The sequence below is a fragment of the Stenella coeruleoalba genome (assembly GCF_951394435.1).
Source record: "Stenella coeruleoalba genome assembly, chromosome: 15".
NCBI lineage: Eukaryota > Metazoa > Chordata > Mammalia > Artiodactyla > Delphinidae > Stenella > Stenella coeruleoalba.
Genome location: NC_137161.1, coordinates 27034974 through 27053644, shown reverse-complemented (window position 1 = coordinate 27053644; position 18671 = coordinate 27034974). Strand labels below are relative to the sequence as shown.

The window sequence follows — 18671 nt, the reverse complement described above, 5'->3', positions numbered from 1 at the left end:
TCTAAAGTGTGTATCTATGTAACCTTACGGATCCACTACGCCAGAATGGCTACCCAGAGTGCCTTAGAATGCCTGCCAATAGCAATAATGCTGCAACTAACAACGTAGTACAATACATGTTCTCTTAGGACTTGCATAAGAATATCTTCAGGATATATTGAGGAGTAGAATCCTTGGATCATGAGATCAGTGTATAATAAATTTGAATAAGTAGTAGCAGTTTGTTCTTAAGAGGAACTGTCCATACTTCTAAAAGCAGTATTTGAAGATTCCCATATTCCAACATCTCCCCTAACGTGTGCCGTTACCCAGTTTTCTAATTTTACCAATCCCATTGTTGGTTTAATTTGCTTTTCTCTTATTACCAGTGAATTTAAACATCTCTTCATGTGCTTTGTCGACTGTAGAGTCAACACAATCCTTATCAAAATTTGAACAGGATTTTTTTAGAAATTGAAAAACTGATCTTACCATTTATATAACAAGGCAAAAAATAATCAACACAATTTTGAAAAAAGAACAAGGTGGGAGGACTTTAACTTTCTGATTTCAAAACTTACTATAAAATGACAGTCATCAAGATACTCTTAACACAACGGGAATAGAATGCAACTCCCTTAATCTGATAAAGACACTCAGTCAACAAGCTAAAACCACACAGTCTAAGTGTTCCCTCCTCCCCAACAAAATCATTCCTAAAGTAATTCTTCCCCTAAAATATGTCTTATCCCGTCCTGTCCTTTCAATGTATTGCTTCTATGATCACTAAAAATCACTCATGTGGATCTCTAGAAGTTATCTAGAAAGACAAAGACTGACAGGGAGTTATCACTCCAATTTGATAAATCTCAAAGTTGATGATGACCTGGACCACAGATCTGGATAGCAAATCCCAGGAGCGTAGAGGAAGTCCTTTAAGGACCACTCACCAACTTACTCTCCCTGCTCCCAAATTAAAACAAAATAAAGCTGAAAATGTCAAAGCTGTTCTCTTTCTCAGAACAGGAGTTTACTTAGAGGGCTCATCACTGCAAAGAAGGAAACTACTACTCACTGGGAAAGGCTGTTGTGTGTGAAAGTCAAGAGGAGTCTGGCTGGACCCGTGAGGGCAGTGCAGGGAGCTACATGTGGTTGCTAACTTTGGAGGGCTTGATGGCAACTTTGGGTGCTTCATCAGAGACAGTTTTGGGTTTAGGCCCATAGTGTTACCCTGAAAAGAGACATTTCTAATGTTGGGCAGCAACAAATTACTCTCGGGCCCTGTTCTTCTTTCCAGGGATTGTTGGATGCTGAGGGGCTCCATGGTTAGGCTCATCCTCTCTCTCCCATGCTTTGCTTTCTCTTACTTCCATGTTTTTCTGACCCCAACTAAGCTTCTTGGGGTCACATCCCGATGGGCAGCCAAGATCAGGAGAGAAAGCTTCATGATGGGGCGGCACTCAGAGGGGCTGGACTCATGTACCTTTAGACTCTCACTTCAGCATTCATATTTCTTCAGAGCTCAGGAGAGCCATGGCTGATGGAGGTACTGATTTACTTTGGAGTCTGGAGCAGTCAGCTGTGAACCCTGTGTGAGGTGGTCCTTTAGAGCACCCTGGAGAAGTCTCAAGAGACAAAGCCTCTTGCATCCTTGCACTGAGAGGTCCTGAAGGGTATAAATGATGTCTTTTCCACTTTAACTGTCAGCCCAGCTTGGCATTGGTAGGCACACTCAAGCCTGGGGGAAAGAGAAAACAGTGTGGGTCTAAGAACGGACCCCAGGCTACTTCTTCTCCATGCAAATTGGGATGGTCACGGTGGCCTTTGCTGGAGGGTCAGATGCACTCCACCGAGGGACCAATTAATAAACAAGGAACTGAAAGTGGATGGAAGAGAACAACTTCCCATGTGAAAGAAATTCATGCCCAAGAGAACAAGTTTCAGAGACCCAGGGATGGAAGGAAATGCTAAGTACTACCTTACATAGTGTCACATGCATTATCTTATAACAACAACTCATGTGAACTTGGGTCTGCAGTAAACTTAAAATATGGGACAAATTAAAGGACCTGCTTTGTTTTACATCATAATGTATTAATTTATTTTTCATTTTATGTCAATCCTCTGCCATTAGAATGTAATCCCCATGGGAACAAGACCTTATTTATCTTGTTCACTTCAGAGCCCCAAGGATTTGCCACTTATCTGACACATACTAGGTCCTCATTAAATAGTCAAATGAATAAATGACAGACCAGAAACATAAAGTGAACACAGAGCTGTCATGATTTATGACATGGAAGGAAAAGGAATAATTTCTATTGAGTATGACTGTGGGCCACAGAGTGTTCCAGGTGTCTTATTTAAGTTATATCATTTAACATTTTTTACCAGTTATTCAAGGCAAGGAATATTCTCTCCATTTTGCAAATAAGGAATTGGAGGCAATTTGAATTCAAGTTTCTGAGCAGAGGTCGTACAATAAGTGGCAGAAATAAAATTCACACCAGTGTCAATCTGATTCCAAGGGTTGTGTGTTTGAAAGTCTGGCACCTCAGCAGGAGGAGGAATGGTGTCAAGGCCATGATAGAGGCAATTACAATTATGTTTCAAAGTGAGGCTGCAGCCAGAGGGTACGTTCAGGAATTCTTTTATTTTTCACTTTTAGTGACTTTTATTGTTTTCTTTTTATCAATAACTTTGCAAGCAATACATGTTTATTGCAGACAATTAGAGATACATAAAAGCATAAAGTGAACTATAACAATCATGTATAATCTCCATCCCCCAGAGATAACCACAATCTGCATTTTGATGCATTTCCTCCCAGTGTCTACATTTTTTTTTAATTGAAATATCATTGACCTACACGTTACGTTAGTTCAAGGTGTACAACATAGTGATTCGACAATTCGATACATTACAAAATGATCACCATGATAAGTCTAGTTACCATCTGTCATTGTAAAAGAATATTACAATATAATGACTATATTCCCCATTCTGTACATTTCATCACTGTGACTTGTTTATTTTGTACCTCTTAATGCCTCTCATTTATTTCACTCAACCTCTCACCCCCTCACCTCTGGCAACCACTTGCTTGTTCTCTGTATCTACGAATCTATTTCCATTTTGTTATGTTTGTTCATTTGTTTTGTTTTTTAGGCCCCACATATAAGTGAAATCATATGATAACTGTCTTTCTCTGTCTGATTTATTTCACTTAGCATAATACCCTTTAGGGCCATCAATGTTATCACAAATGGCAAGATTTCATCTGTTTTTATGGCTTAGTAATATTCCATTATACATAAACATATTACATTTTCTTTTTCATTCATCTATTCATGGACATGTAGGTTATTTCCATATCTTGGCTATTGTAAATAATGCTGCAATGGACATAGGTGTGCATATATCTTTTTGAATTAGTGTTTTTGTTTTCTTTGAAAAAATATCCAGAAGTGGAATTGCTGGATCATATGGTAATTCTATTTTTAAGTTTTTGAGGAACCTCCCTACTGTTTCTATAGTGGCCACACCCATTTACATTCTTACCAACAGTGCACGAGTATTCCCTTTTCTCATAATCCTTGCCAATGCTTGTTATTTGTAGTCTTTTTTGATAATAGCCATTCTGACAGGTTTGAAGTGACATCTCATTGTGGTTTTGATTTACATTTCTCTGATAATTAATGATGTTGAGCATCTTTTCATGTGCCTGTTTGCCATTAAAATGTCTTCTTTGAAAAATGTCTATTCAGGTCCTCTGCCCATTTTTAAATCAGGTTGTGGTTTTTTTTTGTTGTTGTTGTTGTGTGTGAGTTCTTTGTATACGTAGGATATTAATCCCTTGTCAGATGTATTATTTGCAAGTATCGTCTCCCATTTAGTGGGTGGCCTTTTCATTTTGTCGATAGTTTCCTTCACTGTGCAAAAGCTTTTTAGTTTTGATGAAGTCCTATTTGTTTATTTTTGTTTCCCTTGCCTGAGGAGAAATATCCCCCCAAATATTGCAAAGGCCAATGTCAAAGAGCACACTACCTATGTTTTCTTCTAGGAGTTTTATGGTTTCAAGTCTTACATTTAAGTCTTTAATCCATTTTGTGTTTATTTTTGTAAATGGTGTGAGAAGGTAGTCATTTTGATTCTTTAGCATGTAGCTCTCTAGTTTTCCCAGCACCACTTATTGAAGAGGTTGTCTTTTCCCCCATTGCATAGTCTTGCCCCCTTTATCATTCATTAATTGACCATAATAGCGTGGGTTTATTTCTGGTTTATTGATGACTGTAGCTTTTTAGTATAATTTGAAATCAGAGAGCATGACACCTCCAGATTTGTTCTTCTTTCTCGAGACTGTTTTGGTTATTTGAGATATTTTGTGTTTCCATACAATTTTAGAATTATTTGCTGTAGCTCTGTGAAAAATGCCATTGGAATTTTGATAAGGATTGCAATGAACTTGTAGACTGCCTTGATTAACAATATTATTTATTCCAGTCCATGAGCAAGATATATCTTTCCATTTGTTCATGTCATCTTCAATTTATTTCATCAATGTCGTCTTCTTTTTTTTTTTTTGTTCCGTACGCAGGCCTCTCACTGTTGTGGCCTCTCCCGTTGCGGAGCACAGGTTCTGGATGCGCAGGCTCAGCGGACATGGCTCACGGGCCCAGCCGCTCTGCGGCATGTGGGATCTTCCCGGACCGGGGCACGAACCTGTGTCCCCTGCATCGGCAGGCGGACTCTCAACCACTGCGCCACCAGGGAAGCCCCCTCTTCTTCTTCTTCTTATTTTGAGTACAGGTTTTTTTTACCTACTTGGTTAGATTTATTCCTAGGTATTTTATTCTTTCTGATGCAATTGTAATTGGGATTTTCCTCCTTAATTTCTCTTTCTGATAGTTTTATTTGTATATAGAAATGCAACAGATTTCTGTATTATATTAATTTTGTATCTTGAAACTTTACTGAATTCAGTGATTAGCTCTAGTAGTTTTCTGGTTGTCTCTTTAGGATTTTCTATGTATAGTATCATGTCATTTGCAAACAGTGACAGCTTTACTTCTTCCTTTCCAATTTGGATTCCATTTATTTATTTTTCCTGTCTGATTGCTGTGCCTAGGACTTCCAATACTATGTTGAATAAAGTGGCAAGAGTGGGCATCCTTGTCTTATTCCTGATCATAGGGAAAATGCTTTCAACTTTTCACTGTTGAGTATGATGTTAGCTGTAGGATTATCATATATGGACTTTATTATGTTGAGGTATGTTCCCTCTATACCTCACTTTCTGAAGAGTTTTTTAAAAATCATAAGTGGATGTTGAATTTTGTCAAAATCTTTTTCTGTGTCTATTGAGATGACCATGTGGTTTTTGTTCTTCAATTTGTTAATATCACAGTGATTAATTTGCAGATATTGAACCCTCCTTGCATCCTGGGGATACATTCCACTTGATCATGGTGTATGATCCTTTTAAAGTATTGTTGAATTTAGTTTGTTAATTTTTTTTTTGTGGTGTTTTTGTCTGGTTTTGGTATTAGGGTGATGTTGGCCTCATAGAATAATTTGGGAGTGTTCTTTCCTCTTCAAGTTTTTAGAATCGTTTGAAAAGGGTAGATATTAACTCTTCTCTAAATGTTTGATACAATTGACCTATGAAGCTGTCTGGTCCTGAACTTTTGTTGTTGGGAGTTTTTAAGTTACTTATTTAATTCCATTACTGGTAATTTGCCTGTCCATATATATATATATATATTTTTTCCTGCGGTACGCGGGCCTCTCACTGTTGTGGCCTCTCCCGTTGCAGAGCACAGGCTCCAGACACGCAGGCTCAGCGGACATGGCTCATGGGCCCAGCCGCTCCGTGACATGTGGGATCTTCCCGGACCGGGGCACAAACCCGTGTCCCCTGCATTGGCAGGTGGACTCTCAACCACTGCGCCACCAGGGAAGCCCATCTCTTTATTTTGTAAACAAGTATGCACCACAATGTTTCAAGTAAGGTGAATGGCATGAATATGAAACTTGCAGTCTGCAGTATCTAGGATCCAAGGGAAGTGAATTAGATAGAAGTGATAGTTATTCTAATTAAACTGTCAGGTAACATCATGACAAGTTGGTCTGCAGCATTTCAGTTTCTTTTTCTTAAAGATTAGAGGTCCCATGTGGTCTCTAGTCTCTTATTTATTTATTTTTATTTATTTATTTTTGACTGTTCCACGTGGCTTGTGTGATCTTAGTTTCCCAACCAAGGATTGAACCTGGGCCCTAGGCAGTGAAAGCGCTGAGTCCTAACCACTGGACTTCTGGGGAATTCCCTCTAGTCTCTTTGTTGTGTTTTATGTGAGACACATCACAGAATGGGAAATTTTCAGATCTCCAATAATGGCAATACACACCTTTATTTTCTAAATTCTCAAGCTAAAACATGTACTGTCTTGAAGTTGTCTTTCTGGATATGAAGGCTTACCATAGATTTGCTGCAGTGATCTTAACATAAAATCTTTTGTAAGACAGATGACCAATTGCAACTGTCCCAGCAACAATGGTAACTGCTGTGATCCATTCAACTCATACGCTGGAATTAGAAGTCAGACTTATGGTGCTGTCACTTGCAAAGTATGACACTAAGCACAAATGGACTCCTCTATTTTCCCTCTAAAATAGCAACTTTTGGTATTTATTAGTAAATTCAAACCCAGTTTGTATGCAAAAATTCAAATTATTTGACAATGGTTAAATAATCATTCCATGCTTGTTGTCTTTTAGTATGCATTCCGTGGCTTTTATTCTCAGAGTTTACAATAAACAGTCATGTCTGACTATAACTTTATATAAACTGATATCTTGGGTTTGAGTATACAAATGCTACTAAGGTTGCTCAGTTTTCCTTACTGACAAACTCAGAATGAAGGCAGAGAGGTCTTGGAGTGTTTTAAGAGGAATGTGTTGTTCCTGCCTCTTTATACCCAGAGCTCAGAAAGAAGGAGAAAAAGGATATCATCTCCTTTATGACTCACTCATTAGTCTGCTCTGGCTGCTAAAGAAAAATACCATAGCTTGGGTGGCTTTAACAACAGAAATGTATTTTCTCACAGTTCTGGAGGCTGGAAGTTTAAGATCAAAGTGTTGCCAGGTTTGGTTTCCCCTGGGGTCTCCTCCTTGGCTTGTAGATAGTCTTACATGGTCTTTCCTCTGTGCATGCACACACTTCATGGCCCTTCCTCTTCTTATAAGGGCACCAGTAATATTGGATTAGGGCCCAACCATATTACCTCATTTAAATTTAATTACTTCTTCAAAGGTCTTTTCTCTTAGTATAGTCACATTGGGGGTTAGGGCTTCAACATATGAATTTTTGAAGGACACGGTACAGTCCATAACATGGTCCTTCGAACATTTAGTGTGTTGTCAAAGGAGGTAGATAACGTCTGTCTTCCATGGGAACTGGCCAGGCCAGAAAAGTCTCTGGCTCTCTGAGTAGATGAGTAGAGAGCAGGGAAGTCAGCCATGATGCTGTTTCCTGCTCAAAGTTTTCTCCACTCAGTTGGGTACAGGCTGGAGCCTAGATAAGCAGGGTCAGCTGCTGTGTGCCTCCCTTGTCCTCCAGGACCATCCGTTCCCCTTCCTACTTTCTGAGCCTCAGTTATTGACAGAGGCCTTTTACTTTAATTAATATTTTTCTGGACATTATCTCCAGCTCCCAAATTGTAATCTGTAGTTTTGTGTTCTCCCATTATCTTAGGTTTTTTATAGGTCAGCTGGATCTGTATATACTTATCATAGTCTCAAGCTTTATAATTTTTACAAGTGACAGTTTGTGTTCATAGACAGTATTTTCAAAGTAGTTTTGGACTGGAAATTGGGCTATTGTAAGTGATGTGGGTAGTAAAAGGAAGCTCTTCTAATAAGTTAAGGTTCTCTCTCAAACCCTCTTTTCCTATTAGTCCTACCCTGTATTCTCGCCTGCCATAAAAGCAGCAACTTCATCCTTACATATGGGATTAACCTGCTACCTGGCAAAGTAGGAAGGATTCAACTTCATACATAGTTTGGGGTAGGGAAGCAGTTTACTGATTGATTGACTGATTGATTGATTGATGGCTCACTGTAAAGTGCTCTATAGAAGCAGTGCTAGCTAGTGGAATGTTCATGGGCTTCTAATCTGGTCAGTCTGGGTTTGAAGATTATCTCTGAGAAGTTAAAAAATTCAGAGTCACATAGCCCCTGAATGGTAGGGGTTTGGGGCATCACTGGATGTGTCAGGGTGAATCTTAACATTTTTGAGTGGTGGAGTCTGGGGATTGTACTAGGATGTGCTATGGTGAATCCCAGGGGAGAACTTGCGGTCACGATGGGGCTCCCAGGGCTTAGAAAAAGGCTCCTCTCTGCCTTTAAAATAGAAAATAAGATGTTTTCACCAAGAATATTAATGAATAATTGCAAGGGTCGTCATTTCTGGCTTCTCTGTATTTTTTTTTTTTTTTTTTTTTTTTGCGGTACACGGGCCTCTCACTGTTGTGGCCTCTCCCATTGCGGAGCACAGGCTCCAGACGCACAGGCTCAGTGGCCATAGCTCACGGCCCCAGCCACTCTGTGGCATGTGGGGTCTTCCTGGACTGGGGAACAAACCAGTGTCCCCTGCATTGGCAAGCGGACTCTCAACCACTGCGCCACCAGGAAACCGTGGCTTCTCTGTATTGAAGACTGGTCAATTCTGTCTGGGAAATGTAACATTTACTCTGACTGGCCTTGGCTCAAGCTAACATTAGGAGGGTTCTACTACTGTAATGAAAGGGGAGGACAGTTATTGGAGACTTACCATAGTTGTGGTTGTGGGATTTCTCTAAGGAAAAGGATATTCTCCAGTATCATTCATCCTGAGAAGAGAAGGGTGAGTTCTATGATAGGAAATGAGGACTCAAAAGAAGCCCTTAAACTTAGGTGAGAAGGAAACTTTCTATTCTTCTGTGAGTGGAAAATGAAGAGGGTACTCCAATTATGAGAAGATAAGCTGGACTTTGAAGAGTTTGGCAAATAGCTGTAGCAGGGAGAAAATCTAACACTCATAAGATATACCTGGGGTTGTTCTGGGAACACGTATTTAGCAGGAGTTCAAATTATTCTTTGTGTGGAAACACTTTTATTGTTGTACAAACAGTTTGAGACACATATCTTAAAAAGTTGCGCTCTAGTATCACTGTGGGAAAATCTTTGTCTTCCTTAGGGTGAAATTGTAGTAAAGAACCAGTAGGTTAAGGAAAGGTGGTCTTTAAGTTGAAGGAGGTGATGTGTAGCAGAGAGGAGTATGTTAAAAAAAACTGGGCTAGTGGTCCATACCATTGTAATTTGAGCAATAAAATGAAGTGTGTCCTGGGATATAAAGAAGCAGATTCTGGAATATAATATATAATGTTTACATCTCCATTTTGTAAACAAATGCTCATATGTGGATAAGTGATTTGTTCAAGGCCACACAGCTAAAAAGTGCCAGACCCAGAATGTTAGCCCAGGAGCACTGGATCTGTATTTCTATACTCTTAGATTCTGTACCACAGCCCTCAGAGATATGGCTGTCTTCTCTAGATCAGCATCATCACATTTGTCTAACAGCCCTAGAGCTACTTGTGCCCTCAAACTCTCTAACCTAGTGCTGTCCAATATGGTAGCCACTAGCCGCATGGGACTACTGAGCACTTGAAATGGCTAGTATGATGCAATATGATGTAATAGTAATATACATATGAGATTTCAAAGACATAGTACAATAAAAGAATGCAAATCTCTTAGATAATTTTTACATTAATTGCACATTGAAATGATAATGTTTTGTATTTACTGCATTAAGTAAAATTTATTATTAATATTTATTTCATCTATTTATTTTTACATTTAAAAAACATCTTTATTGGAGTATAATTGCTTTACAATCTTTATTGGAGTTAGTTTCTGCTGTATGACAAAGTGAATCAGCTTGAGTTTATTTTTATGTATGGTGTTAGGAAGTGTTCTAATTTCATTCTTTTATATGTAGCTGTCCAGTTTTCCCAGCACCAGTTATTGACGAGGCTGTCTTTTCTCCATTGTATATTCTTGCCTCCTTTATCAAAGATAAGGTAACCACATGTGCGTGGGTTTATCTCTGGGATTTCTATCCTGTTCCATTGATCTATATTTCTGTTTTTGTACCAGTACCATACTGTCTTGATTACTGTACCTTTGTAGTATTGTCTGAAGTTAGGGAGCCTGATTCCTCCAGCTCCATTTTTCTTTTTCAAGATTGCTTTGGCTATTTGGGGTCTTTTGTGTTTCCATACAAATTGTAAAATTTTTTTGTTCTAGTTCTGTGAAAAATGCCCTTGGTAGTTTGATAAGGATTGTACTGAATTTGTAGATTGCTTTGGGTAGTTTAGTCATTTTCACAGTGTTGATTCTTCCAATCCAAGAACATGGTATATCTCTCCATCTGTTTGTGTGATCTTTAATTTCTTTCCTCAGTGTCTTATAGTTTTCTGCATACAGGTCTTTTGTCTCCTTAGGTAGGTTTATTCCTAGGTATTTTATTCTTTTTGTTGCAGTGGTAAATGGGAGGGTTTACTTAATTTCTCTTTCAGATTTTTCATCATTAGTATATAGGAATGCAAGAGATTTTTGTGCATTAATTTTGTACCCTGCTACTTTACCAAATTCATTGATTAACTCTAGTAGTTTTCTGGTGGCATCTTTAGGATTCTCTATGTACAGTACAATGTCATCTGCAAACAGTGACAGGTTTACTACTTCTTTTCCAATTTGGATTCCTTCTATTTCTTTTTCTTGTCTGATTGCTGTGGCTCAAACGTCCAAAACTATGTTGAATAATGGTGGTGCGAGTGGGCATCGTTGTCTTGTTCCTGATTTTAGAGGAAATGGTTTCAGTTTTTCACCATTGAGAACAATGTTGGCTGTGGGTTTGTCATATATGGCCTTTATTATGTTGAGGTAAGTTCTCTCTATGCCTACTTTCTGGAGAGTTTTTTTTTTTTATCATAAATGGGTGTTGAATTTTGTCAAAAGCTTTTTCTGCATCTACTGAGATTATCATATGGTTTTTATCCTTCAGTTTGTTAATATGGTGTATCACATTGATTGATTTGCATATATTGAAGAATCATTGCATTCCTGGGATAAATCTCACTTGATCATGGTGTATGATCCTTTTAATGAGTTGTTGGATTTTGTCTGCTAGTATTTTGTTGAGGAATTTTGCATCTAGGTTTATCAGTGATATTGGTCTGTAGTTTTCTTTTTTTGTGGCATCTTTTTCTGGTTTTGGTATCAGGGTGATGGTGGCCTCGTAGAATGAGTTTTGGAGTGTTCCTCCCTCTGATATATTTTGGAACAGTTTGAGAAAGATAAGCGTTAGCTCTTCTCTAAATGTTTGATAGAATTCACCCATGAAACTATCTGGTCCTGCGCTTTTGTTTGTTGGAAGATTTTTAACCACAGTTTCAATTCCAGTGCTTGTGATTTGTCTGTTTATATTTTCTATTTCTTCCTGGTTCAGTCTTGGAAGGTTGTGTTTTTCTAAGAATTTGTCCATTTCTTCCAGGTTGTCCATTTTATTGGCATATAGTTGCTTGTAGTAATCTCATGATTCTTTGTATTTCTGCAGTGTCAGTTGTTACTTCTCCTTTTTCATTTCAAATTCTGTTGATTTGAGTCTTCTCCTTTTTTTTTCTTGATGAGTCTGGCTAGTGGTTTATCAATTTTGTTTATCTTCTCAGAGAACCATCTTTTAGTTTTATTGATCTTTGCTATTGTTTTCTTCATTTCTTTTTCATTTTTTTCTGATTTGAACTTGATGATTTCTTTCCTTCTGCTAACTGTGGGGTTTTTTTGTTCTTCTTTCTCTAATTGTTTTAGGTGTAAAGTTAGGTTGTTTATTTGAGATGTTTATTGTTTCTTCAGGTAGGATTGTATTGCTATAAACTTCCCTCTTAGAACTGCTTTTGCTGCATCCCATAGGTTTTGGATCATCATGTTTTCATTGTCATTTGTCTCTAGGTATTTTTTGATTTCCTCTTTGATTTCTTCCGTGATTTCTTGGTTATTTAGTAGTGTATTGTTTAGCCTCCATGTGTTTGTATTTTTTACAGATTTTTTTTCCTGTAATTGATATCTAGTCTCATAGAATTGTGGTCAGAAAAGATACTTGATACAATTTCAATTTTCTTAAATTTACCAGTGCTTGATTTGTGACCCAGCATATGAGCTATCCTTGAGAATGTTCCATAAGCACTTGAGAAGAAAATGTATTCTGTTGTTTTCAGATGGAATGTCGTATAAATATCAATTAATTCTATCTTGTTTAATGTGTCATTTAAAGCTTGTTTAAAGCTTATTTATTTTCATTTTGGATGATCTGTCCATTGGTGAAAGTGGGGTGTTAAAGTCCCCTACTATGATTGTGTTACTGTCAATTTCCCCTTTTATGGCTGTTAGCATTTACTTTATATATTGAAGTGCTCCTATGTTGGGTGTGTAAATATTTACAATTGTTATATCTTCTTGGATTGATCCCTTGATCATTATGTAGTGTCCTTCTTTGTCTCTGGTAATAGTCTTTATTTTAAAGGCTATTTGGTCTGATATGAGAATTGCTACTTCAGCTTTCTTTTGATTTCCATTTGCATGGAATACCTTTTTCCATCCCCTCGCTTTCAGTCTGTATGTGTCCCTAGGTCTGAAGTGGGTCTCTTGTAGACAGCATATATACAGGTCTTGTTTTTGTATCCATTCAGCCAATGTGTGTCTTTTGGTTGGAGCAATTAATCCATTTACATTTAAGGTAATTATTGATATGTATGTTCTTATTATCATTTTCTTAATTGTTTTGGGTTTGACATTGTAGGTCTTTTTCTTCTCTTGTGTTTCCTGCCTAGAGAAGTTCCTTTAGCATTTGTTGTAAAGCTGGTTTGGTGGTGCTGAATTCTCTTAGCTTTTTCTTGTCTGTAATGGTTTTAATTTCTCCATCGAATTTGAATGAGATCCTTGCTGGGTAGAGTAATCTTGGTTGTAAGTTTTTCCTATAAAAGTGAAAGCATCACTTTAAATATGTTCTGCCACTCCCTTCTGGCTTGCAGAGTTTCTGCTGAAAGATCAGCTGTTAACCTTATGGGGATTCCTTTGTATGTTATTTGTTGTTTTTCCCTTGCTGCTTTTAATATTTTTCTTTGTATTTAATTTTTAATAGTTTGATTAATATGTGTCTTGGCGTGTTTCTCCTTGGATTTATCTTGTATGGGGCTCTCTGCATTTCCTGCACTTGATTGACTATTTCCTTTCCCATGTTAGGGAAGTTTTCAAGTATAATCTTTTCAAATATTTTCTCAAACCGTTTCTTTTTCTCTTCCTCTTGGACCCCTATAATTTGAATGTTGGTGTATTTAATGTTGTCTCAGAGGTCTCTGAGACTGTCCTCAATTCTTTTCATTCTTTTTTCTTTATTCTGCTCTGTGGTAGTTATTTCCACTCTTTTGTCTTCTAGGTCACTTAACTGTTCTTCTGCCTCAGTTATTCTGTTATTGATTCCTTCTAGAGAATTTTTAATTTCATTTATTGTGTTGTTCATCATCGTTTGTTTGCTCTTTTGTTCTTCTAGGTCCTTGTTAAACAACTCTTGTATTTTCTCCATTCTATTTGCAAGATTTTAGATCATCTTTACTGTCGTTACTCTGAATTTTTCAGGTAGAATGTCTATTTCCTCGTCATTTGTTTGGTCTGGTGGGTTTTTATCTTGGTACTTCATCTTTTGTATACTTCTCTGTCTCCTTATTTTGCTTAACATACTGTGTTTGGGGTCTCCTTTTCACAGGCAGTGGGTTTGTGGTTCCCATTGTTTTTGGTGCCTGCCCCCAGTGGGTAAGGTTGGCTTGTGTAGGCCTCCTGGTTGAGGAGACTTGTGCCTGTGTTCTGGTGGGTGCAGCTGGATATTGTGTTTCTGGTGGGCAGGGCTGTGTCTGGTGGGGCAATACTTTTTTAAAGTATTTTTAAATGCTTTTTAGCTTTTCAGACCCTATTTTTACATTTTTTAATGTGGCTACTAGAAAATTAAAAGTTACCTACATGATTTGCATCTGTGGTCTGTATCCTGTATCTATTGGAAGCACCACTCTACCTATTTCCTGTTGTCTCACTGGGAATCATGTTGAAAATGCCTTGGCTCAGAGATAGAAGTCATATATCTTCTCCTTTCCCCTCTTCCCTCCTCTCATTCCCCCATATTTTTATCTTAAGTGGGCTCATGAATTTAGGTTATGTTCTTCTGTGGAGAAGGTAGACTTGCTCTCCCCACATTCTATTTTGCATATGGTTCTTTCTGTGGGAAAAAGCTATGAAAAAAGAAAATATGTCTGCTGTTTTCATTCCTGTTGCCCCAAGAAAAGCACATAATATGAGAACCATAAATCTTCATTACAGAGGCTTATTTTGGGCCATCCATGGGCCAAATTCAATGTTGTAGTCAGCATTCCTGGTGCTTGCTTTCTCCTGGGTACGTAAACTAAAATTCTATCTCTTTCTAGCTCTATCTCCTCTGTGAGGCTCCTGAGAGAATGATAACATTATGTAAACTGTGGGTGCTTAAACAGTGTTTATTGAATGATGATAAAGGAAACAGTTCTATGTCTCAGTTTATAGACAGCAAAGATAAAGAGGAACTTGGTGTTTTAAAGGAAAGACCCACATCCCTGCTCATCTGCTTCTTCCAGCTCCAGTCATGTTGTCGGCAGTGTCTATGGTGGTGGCGCTGGTGGTGGGGAGTCAGTGGCTGAATCTCTTTTTTTTTTTGGTGTCACTCTTGGTAGAAGTAACAGTGTGTATTATCTTTCCTGCAATCATGGGGTTGGTGGTGACAGACTTCACGGTGGTGACATTTGGGATGACGCTGGTGTTGATGTTAGCAAAAGTGTTGACACTTTTGAATTTGGGCAGAAGAGCTAAAATATGGTTTTTTGTTTGCATCACAACACTAAAATTCTTGGTAATTTTTGGCACTTCCTGAGAGTCCTCTTCAAGTGTGTGGAGCATTTCATTTTGTATGAAGCTTTTTATCAATTGAACCACTTTTGGTCCAATACAACATTTTTTCTTTTTGCATTTATCTACCTCTTTTTCATCCATGGCACAGTGGTCTTTGCATCTCCCAAAACCCATTACACATCTTCCCAAGCCAAAGTATTCTGCACAAAGAAAAGAGAAAACCAAAGTGCTAAGGTTAATAACTAGATATGATGTTAAAATTGCTGGAACAAGAGGGATAGAGGCAGAGGGAGTTGTTAATGCTAAATTTTAAGTACAGTGTTTAGGGATGTTGTGGAGGCAACTGGCAGGCCAAGAGAGTCTTTGTACACCTCTGAAATCCAAAATAAATCTCTAGTCTCCCTTCATTGAATAACTTGAAACATCTAAAGAAGAAAAGGGAATGCAATTATTTGCTTCAGGGTAAGATTTTAGACCTCTAATCGTAGACACTTGTAGAATATCACTATATCTCCCCATGATCCTAGGAAATACCAACAAGAGTAAAATCTATCATAAAACTAATTCAAGAAAGAATTTCAAAAGAGAATCAATGGACTTTCAGAAGTTCTGGACTCTTGCCAAACTCACTGTTCCATGACCTCACTCTCCTTGACAATCGCTTGACCTGTGGTTCCTGGGGCATGGTGTTCTATCATTTTCAGCCTCTCTGGACACTATGTCCCTCAGAGGTCTTATTTATTATCATAGCCTTAACCTCATCTCTATGAAGATAACCCCCACATTGTTATCTATATCTCTGAATTCCCTGCTTAGAGTAGTACATGACTCATCTTCATCTGCTGGATGATTTTTCCATCCCATTGTTCCATTTATTTCTCTTTTTCAAATCAAGAAGCTTCTCCCTCACTCAACAATTCAACTGATTTTCTATAAAGCACAAGAGATTTATGTAGCACCTAATGTTCACATACATTTCAATATTGTTTCTCACCGAAGACAACACTGTAAAATTCTTGTATTTTAAGCAGCTACACTGATTAATCCTACTATCTTATGTGGAATTTGAGGCTCAAGTTTGACTTTACCCAAGATGACACAGCCATACTGGCTTATATTATAGCCCTTCTCTTAAGGTCCCAAGATAAAAAAAAAAAAAATAGAAACATCTTTGACTCTTTTTCTTTCCCTTCCTAAACCCATTGCCAATTTAATATCTGGATGATTCTTGTATATTGAAACAAGTCTCAATGTTTCTATCTTCTTTTCAAAAAACAGTGACCAATGCTCTGATTCAGCTTTTTGCCATGATGTGTTCCTAGATGCTCCTGTGGGTAATTTGGGAATTTCTAATAAAACAAAGCTGAGAGAAGGAATGAAATTCTATAAAAATCTGAAAAATTTGAGATGGAGAACATAGACCTGTTTACTGGATCCTGAGAGGAGATTTTCTGAGTGTAAGGTTAAGGACTTCCTCCTTATTATACCAAGGTACAAACTGATAGGAACCTTTACTTCAAGAGATGATTTAAATTAGAAAAAGAGCAAAAATGAGGTAGACTTGGCATGAGTCCCAGATGACAACTATTAGAGGGCAGGAAGGCAGTTTTATATGCTGGATAATTTCTGAGTACACAAAAAACACCCTACTTTCTCTGTAGCTTCCTGTGTTTACCCATCAGACACAGTCTGGGATTGGAGCCTATGGGGATATGTGGGGGATGGTATATGACTGATGCAATACATAAACTTTTCAGCCATATCTTGGGCATCTCATTTTTTAGCTTCTCTTTGGGTTCCCATTATTATGGACAGCCAAATCCCTCCTTCCTCAAACCGCTCCCTCTTAAACCTAGGATTTCACATTACCTGTGTTCACTTGGTACTGTAGCATGAGGCTGGCAAAGATAGGAAAAAGGAGCTTCATGGCTGGGTGCCAGAGAGGAAGCCTTGGATCTGGGTTCGTGTTCTTGAGCTCCAGCCTTTATTGGCATCTTCATGGCCTTAGGCTATGAGCAGTAAAGTGCAGCCAAATCTCACAGCAATTGTGTTTTCTATGATTCTGTTTGAGAATAGCCTTTCCTGAACACCTCATGCAACAAATTTCCTGTTCTTGATCCTGGGGGTGGGAATATAAGACACATAAGATATGAAAGAAAATCTAAACTCTTTACACCTCTCCTTCTTAAGGTTTATTCAGGGCAAGAGTAATACATCTGCTTCACTATCTGTGAGCCTAGTTTTGCCTAAGGCATTTAGTGTATGAGATTCAGAAGAGCAGAACTTGCTATAACCATAGACTACTGGAGGATAGAGACTCTGTCTTTTTTGTATTCTTGTTTCCAATGGCCAGTATGGGTACTGAATCAACATAAGAACTCAATATATGTTTGTTGAATAAGTTTGTGGGAGGCAGTTCTTGGCATGACTCTAACTTCTTAAAAAAACGAGATATAGGGCTTCCCTGGTGGCGCAGTGGTTGAGAGTCCGCCTGCCGATGCAAGGGACACGGATTCGAGCCCTGGTCTGGGAAGATCCCACATGCCGCGGAGCAGTTGGGCCCGTGAGCCATGGCCACTGAGCCTGCGCGTCCGGAGCCTGTGCTCCACAATGGGAGAGGCCACAACAGTGGGAGGCCCGCGTACCGCAAAAACAAAACAAAACAAAAAAAAGAGATATAATTAACATATAACATTATATTAATTTCAAGTGTATATCATAAGGATTCAATATTTGTATATATCCTCAGAAGTGGATTTGCTGGATTATATGGTAGTTCTATTTTTATTTTTTTGATGAATCTCCATATTATTTGTATAGTGACTGAACCAATTTACATTCCTACCAACACTGTACATAGGTTCCCTTTTCTCCTCACCTTTTACATCCTCGCCAACACCTAGCTCATCTTGATGATAGACATCCTAACATGTGTGAGGTGATATCTCATCATGGTTTTGATTTGCATTTTCCTGGTGATTAGTGATGTTGTACATCTTTTTATGCACCTGTTGGCTATCTGTATGTCTTCTTTGGAAAAATGTCTATTCAGATCCTCTGATCATTTTTTAATTGATTTTTTTTGCTATTGCATTGTATGAGTTCTTTATATGTTGATAATTCAGATATTAACCTCTTATCAGATATATGATTTGCAAACATTTTCTCCCATTTGGTAGGTTGCCTTTTCATTTTGTTGATGATATTCTTTGCTGTGCAGAAGTGTTGTAGTTTGTTGTACTCCCACCTGTTTATTTTTGCTTTTGTTAACTTTGCTTTTGGTGTCAAATCTAAAACAATCATCGCCAAGACTGATATGAAGGAGCTTACTGCCTATATTTTCTTCATGGAGTTTGATGGTTTTAGGTTTTACATTCAGGTCTTTAATCCATTTTGAGTTAATTTTTATATATGATGTAAGATAATGGTCCAGTTTCATTCTTTTGCATGTTGCTGTACAGTTTTCTCAACACCATCAATTAAAGAGGATGTCCTTTCCCCATTATATATTCTTGGCTCCACTGTTGTAAAATTAATTGACCATATATGTGTGGTTTTATTTCTGGGCTCACTATTCTTTCTGTTCAATTGATCTACATGTCTGTTTTTATGCCAATGCAGTACTGTTTTGATCACTATAGATTTGTAATGTATTTTGAAAT

At 37.9% G+C, this 18671-nt stretch overlaps 1 protein-coding gene across 1 annotated transcript; it reads right to left on the bottom strand.

Annotated features, from left to right (window-relative positions):
* Positions 1 to 14790: 14790 nt before the first annotated feature.
* On the bottom strand, positions 14791 to 16936 carry DEFB129 (defensin beta 129; the record flags this gene model as incomplete). Its single annotated transcript, XM_079945155.1, has 2 exons — positions 14791 to 15209; positions 16879 to 16936. 2 exons carry the CDS (start codon positions 16934 to 16936, stop codon positions 14791 to 14793), a joined length of 477 nt encoding a protein of 158 aa, XP_079801281.1.
* Positions 16937 to 18671: the final 1735 nt, after the last annotated feature.